We start from the raw sequence: 20,311 nt of genomic DNA, 5'->3' as shown, positions 1-20,311 counted from the left end.
GCCCAGAGCGCAGGAGACACCGCAGGGGCCCACTGGATTTATTGGGACAATGACCTGCTCTACAGCGAGCAAAGAATTGCTGAGCTGGGGGCCAGTCGGGTGCTGGTGGTGCCCCTCCGCTTCAGAGACTTCCTTTTGAACTTGGCACACGATGTCCCCCTTGCTGGGCACCTAGGGCAAGACAAAACCTACAACCGCCTGGTAACTCACTTCTACTGGCCCAAAATGCGAGATGATGTCTCCAACCACTGCCGGGCGCGCCCCACCTGCCAGGCCAGCGGGAAGAGCGGCCGAAAGCTCAAAGCACCCTTGCAACCCTTTCCCGTCGTCACCACCCCGTTCGAGCGGGTGGGAATAGACATTGTGGGGCCCCTAGACCCCCGAACGGCCCAGGGGCACCGGTTCATCCTAGTCCTGGTGGACCACGCCACCCGCTATCCTGAGGCCATACCTCTTCGGACAGTGACAGCACCCGTGGTAGGCCGAGCCCTGATGGGGATCTTCTCTCGAGTGGGCTTTCCCCGGGAAGTCGTCAGCGACAGGGGCACAAACTTTATCTCAAAGTATATGAGGTCTCTCTGGCAACAGTGCGGGGTCACCTACCGGTTCGCGACCCCTTATCACCCGCAAGGAAATGGACTGGTCGAGCGGTTTAACCGCACTCTCAAGGGAATGATCATGGGCCTGGAAGAACCCCTACGTCGCCAATGGGACGTGCTGCTCCCGTGCCTCCTCTTCGCCTATCGAGAAGTTCCCCAGAAATCCCTCGGCTTCAGTCCCTTTGAGCTCCTGTACGGACACCCCGTCCGGGGCCCCCTCAGCCTGGTCAAAGAAGGATGGGAGATGGCCCCCCAGAAGACACCTCCCGACGTATATAAGTATCTCCTGACCCTCCGCAACCAGACCCGGCGATTCAGGGAACTCGCCAAAGCCAACCTTGAGGCCAGTCAGGATGACATGAAGAAATGGTACGATCAGCATGCCTCCTCCATCGAGTTCGAACCAGGCCAGCAAGTCTGGGTGATGTCTCCAGTCGAACCCTGTGCCCTGCAGGACAAATGGACAGGACCCTTCAAAGTAATAGAGCGCAAGGGCCCTGTCACCTACCTAATAGACATGGAGTCCCCCCAGAACCCCCTGCGAGTCCTCCACGCCAACAGACTCAAACCCCACTTTGTACGTTCAGAGCTCAGCCTGCTGATGGCAACAGATAGTGGGGTGGAAGAAGACTCCGAGCCCCTCCCTGACCTACTGAGGACCCGTGAAAAAGATGGGTCAGTGGAAGGGGTCAGACTCTCCGAGGCCTTGTCCCCGGAACAACGCCAAGACTGTCGGGCTCTCCTGCTACAATTTGCGAACCTGTTCTCCCTCACCCCCGGGGTCACTCCCTGGTGCCTTCACGACGTGGACACTGGGGATAGTCCACCTATTCGACACAGGGCGTACCGAGTGCCAGATCGGGTGCGCACCTGCCTCCAGAACGAGGTCACCAAGATGCTGGCCCTAGGAGTGATCGAGCCATCCGACAGCCCCTGGGCCAGCTCAGTCGTACTGGTCCCCAAGGCTACCGCCCCGGGCTATTGCCCCCGAGCTCCGGTTCTGTGTAGACTATCGGGGTCTGCACGCTGTTACCAGAACTGACGCTCACCCCATCCCCCGGGCGGATGAGCTGGTTGACCGCATGGGGGCCGCCCGCTACCTGAGCATCTTCGATCTAACAGCGGGCTACTGGCAAATCGGCCTCACCCCCACGGCCCAAGAACGATCCGCCTTCTCTACCCCGGATGGCCACTACCACTTCAAAGTGATGCCATTCGGCATGAAAAACGCTCCAGCTACCTTCCAACGGCTCGTGAACCAGGTACTGGCGGGCCTCAAAGAATTCAGCGCCGCCTACCTGGACGATATCGCTGTGTACAGTCGCCACTGGGCAGACCACCTTCACCCCCTCCGAGAAGTCCTACACGCCCTCCAGCAGGCCGGCCTCACCATCAAAGCCAGCAAATGTCAGATTGGCCAGGGGTCCGTGACCTACCTCGGACACCAAGTGGGGAGCGGTCTGGTGGCCCCCCTTCAGCTCAAGATCGCTGCCATCCAGTCCTGGCAACCACCTGTCACCCAAACCGAGGTCCGGGCCTTCCTAGGGCTCACCGGATACTACCGGCGGTTTGTAAAGGACTATGGCAGCATTGTGGGGACCCTCACAGAACTCACATCCAAGAAAAACCCCAAAACTGTCAACTGGACTCCGGACTGTCAAGCGGCCTTCGAGAAGCTGAAGGCCGCCATGTGCACCGCCCCCGTGCTCCAGGCCCCCGACTACAGCGGGAATTCATAGTCCAGACGGACGCCTCAGATCATGGCGTTGGGGCAGTCCTCTCTCAACTCAACGTCGAGGGAGTCGATCAGCCAGTGGCCTTCATCAGCCGACGCCTACTGGCCCGAGAACAGCGCTGGAGCGCCATCAAGCGAGAGGCCTTCGCAGTGGTATGGGCCCTCAAGAAACTCCGGCCCTACCTCTTCGGTACCCATTTCAGGGTACAGACAGACCACCGACCCCTGCAATGGCTGATGCAGATGCGGGGGGAGAACCCGAAACTGTTGCGATGGTCCATCTCCTTGCAGGGGATGGACTTCACTGTGGAGCATCGTCCTGGCCAGGATCACGCCAACGCGGACGGCCTGTCACGCTTTTTCCGCCTCTGCGAGGAGAGTACCCAAGAGGATGGGTGACTCTCCCTGCCTTCAGCTGGGGGGGGACGCATGTTAGACAGGCCTCGTGAAAGGGCCGCTCCCTCCCCGCATGATAAGGCCCGAACACCGGCTCTCCTGGTGTCCCCAGAGGAACCACCCCGGCAACCCACTGAAGCAACCCGCAAACCGTCCCCAACGGGACGCCTGCTCCCGAACATCCCAGCATCGGCTGTCCCGGGCCCCCGTCAGCACCATTGCCCCGGCTCAGCCGCCATCTTGGACACTGCACCACGAGGCCGCGTGGCCTCAGCTCGACCCCAACCCTGGGCCTGGCCAGGCCCCGACATCGAGGCACCACCATCCACCCAGGAGGTGAAGAGACCACTTGGCAGGTCAATAGGAGAGAGTAGTGTCGATGGCTCTCCCCAGCCAGGTGCTGATCGCCCCCGGTCTCCCCGGGCGCTGGCTCCACCCCCCTGCTGGGTGTCTGGACTCCCTCATCCCGGACCTCCCGACCTCCAAGCGCGAGGGTCCGGACATCAAAGGAGACCAGACCTATAACTGGGGCAGCTCCAGAGCAGGAAGGCAGTTGTATCCTGGAGTCGAGAGACACCTTGAAGAACTCATCCCTGACGGACTGCTGGCGCTGCCGCAGCCTTGCCTTGTGAACTATCTCCGAAGCCTGCTGGCGCTGGCGCTGCCGCGGCCCACTGCAACGTGCATCTTCGTCTGGACCTGCTGGCGCTGCCGCGGCCCATCCTCGTGAACCATCGCTCTTGCCTGCTGGCGCTGCCGCGGCCCCTCTGCAAAGAAGTCATCATCGTAGCCTGCTGGCGCTGCCGCGGCCCGACCTTTCAGACCTCCGAGCTCGAGGATTGTGAGCTCCTTCTGGCCGCCCTTGTACCGGACCGGTACCCAAGACTGTCCCGCTACCCCTTACCCTACAGAGACTAGAATTGGGAGGATCCTCGTGTCCTGCCCCCACTGTATCGTTGATAACCTTGCCTCAAGAATCCTATATAAAGTGTGCAGATCGTATCCTTGTGTGGTGTCCATTTGTGGGGGGGAAGTTACTTGTCTGTACGATCGCTGGAGACGGTCCTCACCGGAGGCCTCTCCCCCCTGTGCTCGGCCGACCCTCCAGGTCTCCGTCTAACACTGGTGGACTGCTGGGTCTCCGGCCCAAGTGGCAGCACATCCTTTTATTCATACCTGAGGCTGTGTCTCCTCCGCTGGCGGTAGGGAGGGGGGGGTGGCAGTAACGGACGGCGGGAGGGGGGTCGGGAAGGCTTCCTCCGTTGGCGGTCGGGGGGCGGGAACGGACAGCGGGAGGGGGGGGTCGGGAAGGCTTCCTCCGTTGGCGGTGGGGGCGGGAACAGACAGCGGGAGGGGGGTCGGGAAGGCTTCCTCCGTTGGCGGTCGGGGGGGCGGGAACGGGATGAAAACAAAAGCAAACAGAAAAAATACATTAAGAGCGAAAACGTCAAAATACGTAAACTTACAAAGTGAAAACACATTTATAAACAAAATGCTCCTTACCTGATCGCCTCGTGGGAACTCCAATCTTGCAGCCAACTCCAACAACAAACACTTGTACAAAGACGAAAACAGGCCGACTCAAAAAAAAAAAAAAATAACACACACCCACCGCCGCGATGACGATCAGAAGTGGGTGGAGAGGGAAAAAATCGCGGGAACGCCCCCGAATCTGGTCCGGCCTTGACGGACAGATCTGGCTCCCAATGGCTAGCCTCCATTTATGGAGCTAGCCAATGGGAGCCAGGGGACGTTCCTGAAGCACATATAGTAAACAATAGATTTCACCTGCGCCGAAAAGCTGCGCACAAGTGCGCAGCCTTAGGCCAGGCGAAACCTAAAAAAATCACGGAGATGGGAATCGGAATGAAGGAAAGGCATGGATGTAATGAAACACGAGTAAGAAAGAAATAAAACAGGTACTGTTACTAGCACTAAATCCTGTAGGGAAGTGTTAACGTAGCTGAACTTGAGCATTAAGAGGAAAGTTAAAACACTTCTGCAGTGATTTGTTGAAGTGCTTTTAAACGCTGCTAAGCTCATCTTGACAAATACTGTTAAAAGGTTGCCTGCATACAGATTCTTACATATACAGTGTATTGAAAGATAAGCAAATGCTTGAACCTTTAAGAGTAACACGTGTAAGTGAAAAAAAAAAGAAGTAAAAATTTAAAGAAATTGAAGTAACAGAAAATACTAAGAACAGCAGCCACTAGCACTATATTTCTACAAATAAAAAGTGTGCTGACATAAATCTAAAATGGCTTCTGGATACCTGTTGAACCTGTCCCCATCACAAGCATTCCTACCAGGGAAGGGTGAGCCGTTATCAAGTGGAGGAATGAAGAGAATATTTCATGAACTATATATCCACGTTTGACCATGATGAGGACTTTAAAGCAGACAAGAAGCACACAATGTTGCTACATTGTTTAAGTGCTGGAGGTATAAAGGTATACAATAGTATAAATAAAAAGTCAAGGGGGGAAGGAGATGGAGATGGAGATGTATTTGTTAACGCAATAGATGACCTTAATAACTACTACAAGCCCACTGTCTGTGTGGGAGTGGATAGATACAAGTTCTTCCACAGAAAACAGGGCAAAGAGGAATACATAGATGACTACGTGTCAGCGTTGAAAGATTTAGCCCTGAACAGTCGATTTGGGGATTTACATGATGAATTTATAGGGACCAGATTGTGATGCAGGGTCCAACACCAATATTCAGGACAATTTATGGGCTAAAGGTGACTACCCACTACAAAACATAATAGACATCGCAAGGAAGGCAGAACTAACTGGTCGCTGTGCTAAAGCAGTATTATCTGAAAGTAAAGAGAAAAAAGACGAAAGTACTGTAAACAAGGTGACTGATTCTAGAAATTCAGTGAAACAAAATAGGAACCACAGGAACTACAAACCAGTATCCGGTAAAACTCAGTACAGCAACAAGTGGCGTTGATACAGATGCGGAAGCACAACTCACATGGCTGATGATACAAAGTGCCCAGCATGAAGTGTGAAATGCTCATTTTGTAGCGTAATTGGACACACCCAAAAAGTGTGTCATAGAAAAAAGGCAGGTTCAGTCAAAAAAGTTGAAGGTGAGCATGCTTCTAATCCTGACACATCCGACGAGGATGACGTAAACATGTTTGTTTTAAACGTAGATGACGACTGTGTCACGAGAGTCAATGAGACGAGCACTAAGAGGACCAAGAAGCCAGTTTGTGAAATGACAATTGGGGGAGTTGAGGTTAGTATTGTAGCGGACTCTGGTTCTGCATACACAATTGTGAACAATGATGTCTGGAAGGAGAAATGTGTTCCTCATCTAGGAAAACAGCTAGATAAAGCAGACATCTCAATAAAAACATTTACGGGGGATCCCATTGATGCATGTGGATTTAGGAAACTAAATGTTACGCTCAAGGGAAGAGAGTCGGTTTGCCAACTATACGTATCTGCTGTGGGCCCATCAGTGTTAGGATGGATGGATCAAGGGAATCTGGGAATCATACTTGACCCCAGTAAGTCTGATCCTGTCTTGGTTGTGCATGACGACGATGATTACAGCAAGAGCCTGTTAAATAGATTTCCAAGTGTCTTCAGTGGTGAAATTGGCGCCCTAAAGGGGTACAAGCACAAAATTCGGGTCAAGATCAATGCCATTCCAACGGTGCATAAAGTACGTAACTTACCATTTTCAGTGAAAGAGGAAGGGAAAGCCCAACTTGACAAGCTTCTCCAGGACAGCATTGTAGAACACGTTGAAGCATCTGAGTGGGTTGCACCATTGGTCGTGGCTAAACGGCCTAAGGGAAGCTTGAGACTGTGCATCGACCTACGCGATCTTAATCGAAACATCGTGGTTGAGCAATTTCCACTACCAAATTCAACTAAATGTTAGCTAAAACCAAGGGCGTGAAATGGTTTTCACCTATAGACTTGAAATCTGCATATCACCAGGTCCCTCTCCATCTTGAGAGCAAGAGACTTACAAAATTCGTAACCCCATTCGGGTGTTACCAGTTTAATAGAGTGCCGTTTGGCTTGGCCTCCGCTGCCGTGATGTTTCAGAGGTTAATGCAAAACATTTTTGCGGGCATCTCTGATTTATTGATGTTCCAGGACGACATCCTTGTCATGGGAAGGACGAGGCAGGAGCACAACATGAAAGTAAACCAAGTACTAGGCATTCTTGAAGCCAAGTGTTTGACAGCAGAACATAAGAAATGTAAGTTTGCTTGCAGTAAAGTTGACTACCTGCGGCATGAAATTACAGGTGAAGGGATCTGTCGGAAGAAAGAACTATTGGAGGCCATCAATGAAGCCCCAGTGCCAAAGAACAAAGATAAACTACGATCCTTCCTAGGATTGGTAGAATTTTATGCAAAATTCATAAAAAACTGCTCACAAAACTTATTCCCTAAGACAATTGCTAAAGTTGAAAAACAAGTTTGTATGGGATGATGATTGTCAGGACGCTTTCAATTCCTTAAAAAGTGAAATGTGTTCCAGAGTACCATTGCAAGGCTTTGACCCCCTACTTGAAAACATCATTACAACTGTTGCAAGTTGCAAGGGACTGGGGGCTGTCCTTACCCAAAGAGACTCTTCAACAACCAATTGCCCCTCCACTCAGAGTCGCCAGAGGTGATGAGTGTACTATAGCCTTTGTATCACGCTCCTTGACTCCGAGTGAAAAAAGATTCTCAGTCATTGAGTGTAAAGGACTGGGGTGCATCTGGGGCCTTGAACACTTCAGACAGTTTGTCTGGGGTAACAAGGTTTCTCTACGCAGCGACCATAAGCCACTTACAAAAGTCTTTACCACCAAGAGATTGTACGCAACATCGCCTAGGCTTGCACGGCTATCTGTGCGATTGTTTGATTACAATTATGTTGTAGAGTATGTCCCAGGGGTAAAGAATGTAGTCGCGGACTTCTTAAGCCGCATGCCCACTAACGTACCTGAACTTGAGAAACATGACGAGGAAGATGAACTGTGTATTGCAAGTGTACACGAGGAACTACAGGGCATCTCTTTAGATGAATGGATCTCAGAGCAAGACAATGATTCAACATTATGTGAAGTAATTGATATGGTAACAAATGTAAGAAAACATTGCCTGAAAGTTTAAGACACTTTTGGGAAGTAAAACATGAGCTCTCCTATGAAAACAGATTGCTAAGAAAGGGGGGGGAAAGTTGTCCCACCAAATACGTTAAGAAGGAAAATACTCGAGATTTGCCACGAAGGGCATCTGGCATTGCAAAGACTAAGAATAGAGTCAAAAACAGTTACTGGTGGCCCGGAGTCAGCCTAACAGTTGAGAGAGTATTCAGGGACTGCACCTTATGTCTTAATTCCGACAAATCCCAAGTGACATTTAGACCACCATTGCAACCTGTTCCCTACCCGTCCATGCAATGGGAGAGAGTTGGGGTGGCCATTATGGGGCCCGTAATGGAAAAAGGGGAACAAGTGTATATAAGTGTCATGATCAACCATTTCTCCAAATGGCCCAAGATTAAGTTTGTCACTCAACCAGGTCTATTGAGTGTTGTTAGGTTTCTTGATGAGATCTTTACACGTGAGGGACTGCCCAAACACATAATCAGTGATAATGGGCCTCAATTTACGTATGACACTTTCAAGGGCTACACCCATAGAAACCAAATCAGTCACATCACCACCTCAGTCTACCATCCCACAGGAAATGGTGCCATAGAACGGTTCAACAGAGTCATCAAGGACATCCTCCAACTAACCAACAGTAGCAATCGGGAATGAAAACAGGAAATACTTAAATCCATGCGGGCGTACCGCATCGCACTATATGTCACAACTGGCCACAGCCCCTTTGAACTGATGCGAGGAAGAACTCCCTTGTCCAAGGACAATGTGGGTTGGGTCAAAGCAGCCAAAAGAGTCAATTGGTCATCAGAGCAAGTTAAGGGGCAGTTGAAGGTAGCACAAGCCAATTGCAAGAAAAAGTTTGATCAGAAACATGGGTGCAAACCAGTCAAGCTTGAAATCGGGGACACCGTCAAGATTAAGAGAAGCGGTCACTTTAGCAAGGGCAAGGACAGATTCTCACAGCCCCTATCTGTACAAGGCGTACTGCAATTCAGCCCTGCTCAGTGATGGCAAGGTGTGGCATTTCTCTGCCCTTTGACTGTGCAAAGACACCCCTGTTGACTTTGACACCGATGCCCAACGCAACACCCCTGTCTTTGGCAGTACATTCACTGGGTTTTCGGACAAGGAAACGGACTGCGAACCTCACCTCGATAACACGGCTGGGCACACCACACCATTGCAAACCAATGCCACTCCCATTCACAAAGTACCTTATCCCACAAGTACTGGTAGAGCTGGCAGAATATTACCTCCCACTACCACACTTGACACTGCCCCTATCCATGGCAACAATAGAGCAGGTAGAAGGTTACTACCACCCGTGAAACTTTCCGATTGTTTGTGAGTAGCTCATTTTAAAACATTTTATGCCTAGTTCACTTTTGTTAATGCTGAATTGCTTAATTTGTTGCCTCTTCCCCTTCACCTACATTCTTCTTTCTTTTTCTCTCTCTCTCTTTCTACAGGGGGAAGATGTGTTATGATTGTCTAGTGTCTGTTCTCGGACACCGTACCGCTGCTCCTTCCGTCACCAGCTGTCAGTTGACAGCTGGTGACCTGCTGACCAGCTGTCAGTTGACAGCTGGTGACCTGCTGAGCGGAGGAGTCTGTAGCGCTCCGTGGTTTACGGAGCCTGTGTTGGTGCACAATTGTAGAATAAACTTCACTTCTACTAAGCACGACTACAGGTGTATTCTTAACAGGGCGGTCTCTAACTCTAAAGAAATAACACGAAAAAATGTACACAATGAAAGACCAAAAGCCTGTTTACAATGAGGGATTCCCCCATGAAAACCCATGCTTCAATCTCGCGGGCATGCTTTCGGAAATGAAGAGCGGTGTAGGAAGTGCTTTAAATGGGCCGGTACTCACCGGTACTGAGTACCGGCACTTCTAGATTTTCGGCCCTTGAGTACCGGAACTTTTCCTTGTAAAAAGAGAGTACCGGTACTCATGGAGCATCAAGCCAAGCTCAGTGAAATTCAGCATATACGAAAAAGAAGCGCGACACAGCTGACGAGTTGGTCGTTTTCCAAACAAATGCTGCTATTCTGCTATGCCAGCAGGAGGGGAGATTAGCACTCGATCAGAGTGCTTCAGGAAAACGACCAACTCGTCAGCTATGTTGCGCTTCTTTTTTGTTTGTATATGATAAATTTCACTCAATTTGAAAAAGCAAAACCTTTGGTAGGCACATAGTTCAGCTGAATATCTATTGCATAGTTCTTAAACTCTGATGGAGACACGTCATCGACAGCACTGATGTGCGAGCGGCCCCCAGTCTAGAATGCAGATTTCTGTCACCCCTTCTGCTAGCTACACTGTGACTCTGAACAGAATTTCCTGCTCACCTAGCACGTCGGGATCGAATCAACCACAAAGAGCTTATGATGAGAAATTTCCAAAATGCAAGCCCCCGGAGAGTTGTGGCACATTTGAAACAGTGTCCTTTGTCATGCCCCTTGGATGTGAAGGGTGCAGGGGGCATTACAACCAGAAGCAACATTTTTATTTTCAGTAATAAATACTCCGAGCAGAAATGAAAACTTTCTCATAGAGAGTGAAGTTTGCTTTGTGGAAAAATAGGTTGTGTTCAGAAGTACAGCAATAATTCTCTGTGAGTGAACCAGCAAATAGGTTTGCTTCATTTGTGTATCAAATGTGTTGCCTAAGGCAAATGTTTAGTTATTTGTTGGGTAATTGATCGTAAGGACTAATGCTCTAGTTAAAGAGAAACTAACCAATTTACCTCAATAATGATAGAACCATACTACAGAGCACTTTGTGAATTGTTTTTCTCTGACCACAGAATATCCTAAGTTCTCTAAGACCATGAGTTGGCAGTCTGTAAATTAAAGCTCTTGAACTCACAAGGCTACCTGATCTAGGAAAGAACCTAGAATTTTAAACCAAAGTCCATTGGATTTTCTGAACTAGTATTTTATTGGCCTAAATTATTTACTTAGTTTTTGTGAACTTTTTCAGTACAAGAAGCTTCCTTGATATTTTAACCAAGCTGGTGCTTCTCTTTTGTCCCCAAAATTCCCCTATGACTTGCACGGAGATGGTGAAAACTCAGTGATGTAGTCCAACAGTATTATTTTTGGCACCCACTCTTCTGAGAAGGCAGAGACACTGCAGCTTACGGGCGTCCCTGTTATAGGACAATTACTCTGATGTAATCTGCTCTCCTCCCTTTTTGCTGGGTTTTGTGAGTAGACTTAGCGGCTTTGACGATTGTTGACCTATTTTGTGAAGCGTAATCAAATGGTTCTCAGGCTGGATGAGAAGCAAATTTGCAATGAGTGGCTCAGGTGAATGTATGTTTTTCATCTCAGTATCATTCTGCACATCTATACATCAATTGAATCTCAGTCAAATTAAATGTGTGCCTCTGGCCGGGTCCCTTAGCATTGCCAGTAGCCCAGCCCTCATAGCCCCGCCCCAAACCCCGGCCACTAGTCCACATCTCAATTTGGTGAGTACCTGCACTTATTTTTTTCCATTTAAAGCACTGGGTGTAGGTGTCTGTACATTTAGAAGTGTAGTCTACCTGAGGGTGTCGCAGCATGTAGTTTACAGCATCCTCAAAATATTCCAAATGGAATTCTTTCATTTGCTTTGGGAGGTCCTCATAGCCGTAGTACGCTAAGGCCAATGTGGCAAAGCCACGACTGGCTAGAAGACTCGCTCTGTACTCAGGAAGGCCCCCACCAGCGCCATAAATGTCAATAATACCAGGGAAGGGACCGGGCCCTGTAAGAACAAAGAAAGATTTGAGAAAGTCTGAGATTTAGAAACTCCATATTTGCAGTTAGTCACACGAATTTGTTTTATAACGTTTTTCAGCCATAAGCATTACCCGTCACCCACCTGGAGGCTGGAAAAGGGTTGCTCTGACCTTGCCCTCACGCACGGGGACCCTCTGCACCCCCTCTCGCAGGAAGCCTCGCTCGTTGGTGATCTGAGCAAGGAGCTGACCCTGGAGGTCGTGACCCTCGTACACTTCAAAGTCCACAAAGAAGGGGGTCAGGACGTCTCTCTTCACCAGGCGCCGGTGTGGGGTTTCTGGAAGCAGCGACCACACCAGCCCCATGGGCTCCACCCCCGTGTAACTGCCCCCCAGGGCTGGGGAGCTAGTCAGATCTAGCTCCCCGCTGCTGTCCGCCCTATACTGGGCGGAGGATCGGAAAGGCACCCCTGTCTCATCAGTGAGAGAAGCCCTGAGCGTGACCTCCTGCAGCGGCGAGAGGCCACTCACTGAGATCTGCACAGGGTCATCAAACAGGCACTTGGCGGAGGGGGCGATCCGCACGCTCACTGTGGACATGGTACCTCTGCTGAGGGCGGCACGAACCCCCACCACCCTGCTTAACAAGAGCGGAGAGGCTCGCCGGAAGACACACAGCATATTGTCCCTTTCAGGGAGGAGCGGCGTTTCTGAATGTTGTGAGATGTAGATGTGATAGCTCCGCGAGTAGCGTCTGCTGTGGCATGCGGGGTCATAGCTCTAAGCACGAGCGATGGAGGGGAATGTGTCGCCTCTCTGCGCAGACGCTAATCACAACCTCAAGGTAGCAAACATAAAAGAGAGACTACACCGAGCTCCGTCCATCTGGAACTGTCGAGCGCGCCTGCTTCGAACGTCAAGTTGTAGGTTATAGAACAACAAGCATTAGTTTAGCAAGGCACTTTGGGATCTTATGCGTATTTATCCATGCAACACATTACTCTGTGTGCTACATCTACTGTTACTTCACGTGCCACTGATGGACTGCCACACACAGCCTAGGATGGGCGCCCGTGCTATTTAATGAACATATGATAAAGTCTCTTCAAAGTTAAAAAAATGGTATTTCTTTAACAAAGAAGCTTTGACACTAATATGCACATTATATCATTGTATTGAGAAGTACTTATTAAAGTGTTCTTTGTCTACAACTGGTAGTCTGAACTTATATATCTGGAAGTGCTTTTATGCGCTCTAATGAAGAAAAAAGAGTTTTAGTGAAATAAGATATAACAGAGGCATGTTAAATCATTACATATTAAATACTCAAAACCAGTGGTGGCTGGTGGATTTTGAAAAGTGGTGGGCGAAAAATGTTGTACAGCAATGTATTAAGCCCGAACTGCAAAAGGAGGGTGCAGGGGGAGAACATTTTGAAAAAAATGAATTTAAATGGTGAGTTTTACACCACATATTTACTGCAAATTGTTGAAAAAAGGGGGATCCAAATATAGCATTTTAAAGCACAAGTGTGAAGAAAACATTAGAATCAATTAAAAAATTTGCCCAATCCTCAAACTGGTTTGCTTGCAAAATGACCCCCAAGCCAAGCACATACAACCACAGGAAACAGGCCCTCTGTTTCCCACCTGTAACACATCTTTGAACCACCTATGTTTTTATTGTATATAATAATGAACTTGCTGTAGTTTGTTCTTATTTATCTTATGCAACTTACAGCCATTGACAAAGCCTATAGTCCTAGCTGGTTGTAGGTTTAATGTCACTCGTATTATATATCTAGAGGCAATGACAGAAGAAGCACAGTACCAGTGGGGCAGAACACTATGCTAAGAACAGATTTTTAGCTTAACAGTTTTAAGCCACTCTCATAATTACATTGGCTGCCCCTATGAGAGACACCCCCCCCCCCCCCAGTTTTTTCGTCCCACTTAAAGCCATGCACACACAGAAGTGAGTGTGCGTTTCTTTTGTATATGGAGGGAGGCATGGTAAAAACGAAACGAAAGGCCGCGCATGGTTTGAGGTGGGCAGGATTTGCTAGTCTTTTGGACTTTTCACTGATTTGTTTGGCAAATGCTTTCTTGCGAGAGCAAACTGTTATTGGGAGTAAGACCTTAGAAAAGAAGATGCTAAATGTTCCACTGATTGGTTTTCCTGCAATAATCCACAACTTTGAAAGATAAAAATAAATGATCGGTATTATGGACTCCAGTTGAAAATTTGTATCACCTGAATTAATAAAAAAATCCTTAACATATCAGAATGCTTGAATCATTTTTAGGTAAGTACATTTTATATGAAACCTTTTTTCTTTACCATGGTCTCTTTGTTGGGTAGAAGGTTTGGTGTCTGTCTCTTTGAATATCTGCTGCACACATTCAGTCAATGTGTTTTGCTTCATAGCAGAAGAATTTAGGTACGCTAACCTTTAATGTCTGCCGAGCAGCTGAGTCTAGGCACGTAAAGGTTGTAAAACTAGAGAGGTCATTGGTAGACAGGGCTAAAAGGTGACCCTGAAGTTGTGATCTACAATTCAGGTTTACCTCTTTTGCTGAGTATACATTGCTCCGGCCTCGTGATCAACCAATTGAATTGGCTTTTAGGTGGTGGTGCTGGTCACATTTCCTCAAATGTGCGCAGTATTGTAAATGTTAAACTTTGGCTTATGGACATCTGCATAACGTGCTAGTCTGAAGGAGAAGTGAACATTTTGGCAGAATGGCTCTTGTATGCAACTTTGCTGCGATGGCATCGGACAGAACAAGCAACACTTTTCATCTCACAGCGTGAACAGCACTGTGCATCCTGCGGTACAAATAGCACAGCCAATCCTATAACGTTGCCAATTACAGAGTACAACCGACTCTGAGCACCCTAACAACAAACTGCACTGTGTATCACGTTCATTACTAACGTTGTGTATCAAAGAGCACACACAACACAGTCCATCACTAACAGCACTATTCAGCAGATACCACAGCTACCAATGAACGTCTCAACACAAACAGTAGACATTTTATTGTACTTTGTATCATATAATAAAAAAAAACACTGTTCACTATAGACTACACATCACACCGAGCATCACACAATAAAAGCAAACTGCATTACACTACAGAGTCATCCCTGTATCTAAAACAACACCAATACCACAGTGCATCACAACGCACAAACATCAGCGCGCATCACAAAGCACTGACGGTGTCATCCATCACAATTACTAACAACATTTGGACTCACAGCACAACCAGCACTGTGCGACACACAGCACATATGGCATAGAAAATTAAAACTTTGCTCAAAGCAATAAAGACCACATTGTGTGGATCAACACACAAAGATCAGTGTGCACCACATACACCTGTGTATCGCAAAGGAGAAAAGACACTGTGGAACACACATCATAGGCAGGCCTATATATAAAACAGCAGACATACCAATGTGCGTCACAGTCCACAAAAATCAGTGATCATCACAAAGTACTGGCAGTGCAGTCCATTACATTTACAAACAGCATTCAGAATCATAGCACTGTGCAGCACATTCGCACACAGCACAGACCATAAACAACATCGCTCATAGCAAGAGACAACATAGTGCATTCCACATAAAAAACCAATGAGCGTCGCGCCGGCAAAAATACATTGTGTGGCGCACAACACAGACCGCTCTTGAGCTTTTCTTCTTGCCTGCATCCTTAGGTCTCAGCCTCGAGACTGTAAATCTAGCAGGTGATTAGTTATATCCCCTTGAGAAGCTAGCAATTAGCAATTGCAACCAGTAAAAAAGAAATTTCATTTTGAAACCTTGTTTACTGTGCTCAGGAATTTTCTCTGATCTAGGCTTTGCCTCTCAATAAATATATATGGCAGTCATATTTCTATTAAATATCACGCTGCACAGCTAAGCGGCCTCTTAAGAGAGTCTCTGATTTTAAAATGGACATGCCTGTTTAGTACAAATATGAGATAGAGCAAGCATGAAAACAGTGGCCGAGATATTTTATGTAAACAAAATATAATCAGTTCATTTCAACAAGATGACTTTGTAGCTTTGTGGGGTTTACCTGGATGGGCCATTCTATTCTTCGTGGTGATGTGCTCCGGTAGCTGTGCTGAGCCTTTCGCCCCTGCTTTGATGGCAGAGTTTTGATTCCTGTGGCCCGTGGTACTGGTTGCACTCTTCTGCATATGGGGTCCGTGCTTTGATGGTAGTGCCATGGCATCTGTGGCGCTTTATTCAATGGCAGCGGATCCCATGGCCCCTGCTTGCATGCCAGTACTAAAACCCTACAAGCCACCCTGGAAACGTACTGGCGCGAAAGAGCCCAGAAACTACAGTGCCTGGTGTCACGTTTGCCCACATAAATAAACTCAGGAGTCGGAGCTGTGCTGGTTTACGTCTTTCTTTATTCCCTGCCAGCACCTTACTGGCTTACAGACTAAAAGCAAGTTCCTGTTCCTGTTTCCTGTCTTGCCTCTTCCTGGCTGCCTGTCCTGTCTAGATACAGGGTCAGGCGCTACTACATGACATCTCCCCCTTTTGTACAAAGTCTCTCCGTACCTCATATTTCTTCAACCAAACGTCTGGGTCTTCTTATCTGACGCTTGGGACGACTCTCTCGTTCTGGTGCTCGTACGTGATGATGATCTGCGTCATTGATGATTCGCGGGGGGCTGTTACTGTTCCGGTCAGTATTGTCACTATGGCTCACTGAGTCACTTGAGGTTTGACTCGAGGAAGCCCTCTGATGGCTGCGCGAATTATACTTTTTGAAGTATGACACATTTCTTGTTATTTGCTTGTTGTCAGCTTTCACTGTGATCATTGTTCCTTTCCTCCTACTGACTTGTAGGGGAGTGTCAAGGTATCGGCTGTCTGCCTTTGCTCGTCGGTCATTCCGGACTATCACCCAGTCTCCTTCCTGTATATTGGTGTCCTTGGCGTGTCTTCGCCGATCGGCGTATGTCTTCATTTTGAGTTTCTTCTCGTGGTCTATTTCAACCAGTGTGTTGTGGTCAACCGTGGCGGTCCGAGGTTGTGGAGCAGTGTTTGTCATGGGTAGACGAGTACGGGGCGCCCTCCCTAGCATTAGGGTGGCTGGGCACTGGTTTGTAGTGTTGTGCGGCGTGGTCCGGTATGCCCTTAGTACTTCATTCAGGGTCTGCTGGATGTCTCGGTGCATTAGCTCAGCTTGTTGAATTGCCTTTTTGAGAGTTCCCATAAATCGCTCCACCATGCCGTTGGCCTGGGGCCACAGGGGGGTGATCTTTTGGTGTTTGAAGTTGAGGTGTGTCGCGTATCCTGTGAAATCATGACTATTGAATGGGGGTCCGTTATCAGATTTGACTCGAAGGGGGATGCCCCATGCTGCGAAGATCTCGTCCAAGATTGGGATGACTGCCGTGGCTCTGGTCGATGCTATCAGGTGTGTAAACGGGAATCGCGAGTATTCATCCATGACAACTATGATGTATTGTCCCGACTGTAATGGTCCGAAGAAGTCGACTGCGACTTGTTGCCATACCCCGTCTGGCAGCTCAGACATTTGGAGCGGGGCCGGTGGCTCTTCTTGACCGACAAGTTGACATGTCATGCAGTCTCTTAGGGTTGTCTCTACCATTTGGTCCAGTGTGGGAACCAGACACGTTCTCTCAGGGCCTTCTTAGTGGCGTTTATGCCTCTGTGGCCTTCATGGGCCAAGTTAATGACTCCTTGACGTAGTTTGTGTGGAATGACAATCCTCCCCCCTCTCAGAAGAAGTCCAGTATCACTGATGGAGAGTTCGTCGTGAACGCGTTGGAAGGCAGTCAGGTCGCGAAGGAGTTGGTCCGACTCTTGAGGCGTGCTTTTCATGTGGCGCCAGGAGTTCGTGCGGGCACGGGTCATGACGGCTTGCATCAGCGGGTCACTGGCAGATGCTTCTTGTATGGCCTCCAGAGGAACTGTGGGAGGGCATGCGGCGTCGACGACAAAATGAATGTAATCACGGCCAGAGAGTGAGCAGGTTTCGTAGTGTCCAAGGGGTGGCGAGACATATAGTCGGCTGGATTTTCGGCTTTCCCAGACTTGTGAACGATAGTGTATATGTAGTCTTGGAGACGCAGTCCCCATCGTTCGATGCGTGGTGGCATCTTGGCGTTGGGATTGCCGAAGATCGTAATGAGTGCCTGGTGGTCCGTGACGATCGTGAAATGTTTGCCATATACAAACAGATGGAAGTGTTCGCATGCCCACACCACAGCCAAGCTTTCTTTCTCCGGCTGGGAGTACGCCTTTTCAGTTTCTGTGAGGCTGCGACTCGCATAAGCAATGATGTGGCACTGGTCTGAATTTTCACGGTATTGCGCTAGGATGGCACCCAGGCCCACTGGGCTGGCGTCGACTGTGATCTCGGTCTTCTTGTTTGTGTCGAAGTAGGCAAGATTTATGGCTGAGCTGACAGCTTGTTTGATGATGGTGAATGCCTGTTCGTATGCATCTGTCCAGTCGAAGGGCTGACCCTGGCGCGTGAGTTCCCGTAGGGGATAGCTGATTGTGGCATAATCGCGGATGTAGCGCGCGCAGTAGCTCGCCATGCCGAGGAATGAGCGAAGGTCGCTGACATCTCGGGGAGTTGGTGTGTCAAAAAGTGCGACTACTTTTTCCGGGTCGGGCTTCATCCCTTCTCTGGAGAATATGTGTCCATAGAACTTCAGGGTGTCTTTGTGGAATTCGCACTTGGCGGCATTGAGCGTCAGGTTGGCGTTCAACAAGGCATGACATACTCTGTCTAGGGCCGTGTCGTGTTCAGTTTGATATTTCCCGAAGACTAGCAAATCGTCACTATAATTGAAGGCGTTTGGAATGCCTTGTATGACTCGCCGGATGGACTCCTGAAAGATCTCGGCGGCCGACGAGATGCCAAAGTTCAGACGCTTGTAACGGAAGAGGCCCTGATGTGTAGTAAACATCGTGATATATCTCGATTGGTCATGAAGCTCCAACTGATGATAACCTTTATTGAGGTCGAGTTTGGAAAATACAGTGGCGCCGTTGAGTCTTGTGATCATGTCGCTTATGTGTGGCCCAGGATGGCGCTCCCGCTCGATGGCGGTGTTGGGAGCACGCATGTCGACACACAATCTGACTTTATTGTCCTGTCCCTTTTTGGGGACCACTACAACCGGGGACACCCATGGAGTGGGTCCCGATGTGCGTTCGATGATGTCAGTCTGTAAGAGATCTTGTAGCTCATCATCGACGGCTTGCTGCAGGTGGAAGGGCACCTTCTGATGATGTTGAGCAATGGGCGTCACACGTTCGTCTATGTGTAGTTTCACTTTGAAGTGATTCAGCTTCTCAAGGCCCTTGAAGAGTTTCGGGAATTTCGCCACGATGTCGGGGACGTCTTCAGTCATATAGAGAAGTTCCACTAGTTTCAGCCTTTCTGCCGTTGGTGAGCTGAGTAAGCAGTCAGCTATGTCATGTCCTTCTACAACATGAATGTAGGCTTGAATTTTTCTGTCTTTGAATGTCAGAGTTGTGTGGAAATGACCCAGGCACGTAAGGGGTTTCCGCGCCATCCATGTGAAAATACGAACTGCAGCTGGCTCCAATTTAGGCCGCTGCTTCATGCTGTGGTATTCTAACACACATATGTAGTTTAGCGATGCCCCTGAATCTAATACGGATTTTGCCGGGTGTTCTCCTATCATGATGTCCAGTTTGGGATATCGTTTCAGGCGGTCTGGGTCTGAAACCATGCAGATTAATTCGTCACTGTCTTGTGACACAGGTGTGTGAGACGAGGAGTCACTGGACGTGGGTCTTTGTGACCTGTAGGAATCCACAGTTTGGCGTCGGGAGCGGTGAGAGCTCACGGACCGGCCTCGGGAGTGGTATGGACTTGCTGTTCGACGACTGGATCTCGATGAGCTGGATGAGTGGTCTTCTCTCCCTCTTACGGCACGAGCATGGTGTCGGGTGCCGCGTCGTGGGGGCGATGGCCTGCGTGTGGATTGTCTGGCTTGACACGCCACCTCAAAGTGATTATCTCTCCCACAGCGGTGGCACCGCTGACCGATAGCCGGGCATTGTCCTGAGTGTGGGTAATCTTGTCCACACCTGTAGCATGCGGGTGATGATTTCGCCGACTTGTCCTGTCGCGAGTCCCGTCGGGAAGAGGATTTGCGAGAGGAGTATTTTGATTTGTTAGATCTGTGTGAGCTGGTTGTAGATCTTGTTGTCTTGTGTGCTTGTACCCGAAGGGCGTGTTCCTTCCGGTCAGGCTTGTGAGTTTCCATTCGTTTGGCGTAGTTTTCAGCCTGGTCATTGATTCTTGTCAGTTCCTCAATCTCCTCCAGGGTGTAGGGTTTCTTTAAGAGTCTTCGGCGTAGAGATTCGGATATGCAGCCATCAATGATGCGGAGGCGTAGGGCATCCTCCGTCCTGAAGTTGTCGAATTCGCAATGACGTGCCATTCTTTTGATGCGCACGATGAAATCGCTCATGCACTCGTCCTTCTCTTGAATGGCCAGATTGAATGTGTATCGTTCGTAATCCACGTTGCGTTTGTGGAGGAATCGTCTGTCAAGAGCTCCTTTAACCTCGTCATAGGTTGCAGTCGCTGCATTTGGTAGTTCTTTAATGAATTGCGCTATTTCTTGGCCTATTAGGTTTCTTAAGGCCACCAATTTT

At 48.9% G+C, this 20,311-nt stretch overlaps 1 protein-coding gene across 1 annotated transcript in view; it reads right to left on the bottom strand.

The window, feature by feature from the left end:
- The window catches only part of LOC147689768 (acyl-coenzyme A thioesterase 1-like), a 113,113-nt gene extending 100,747 nt beyond the window's left edge, over positions 1 to 12,366 (bottom strand). Inside the window, exons 1-2 of the mRNA XM_086937246.1 lie at positions 11,752 to 12,366; positions 11,432 to 11,634 (exon numbers count right to left, since the gene is read on the bottom strand). Coding sequence (XP_086793372.1) covers positions 11,432 to 11,634; positions 11,752 to 12,289 — 741 coding nt within the window. The 5' untranslated portion in view covers positions 12,290 to 12,366. The remainder of the gene's footprint in view (positions 1 to 11,431; positions 11,635 to 11,751) is intronic.
- Positions 12,367 to 20,311: the final 7,945 nt, after the last annotated feature.

Source organism: Lissotriton vulgaris, chromosome 9 (assembly GCF_964263255.1).
Source record: "Lissotriton vulgaris chromosome 9, aLisVul1.2, whole genome shotgun sequence".
NCBI classification, from domain to species: Eukaryota; Metazoa; Chordata; class Amphibia; order Caudata; family Salamandridae; genus Lissotriton; species Lissotriton vulgaris.
This window is presented reverse-complemented; position numbering and strand designations above follow the sequence as displayed.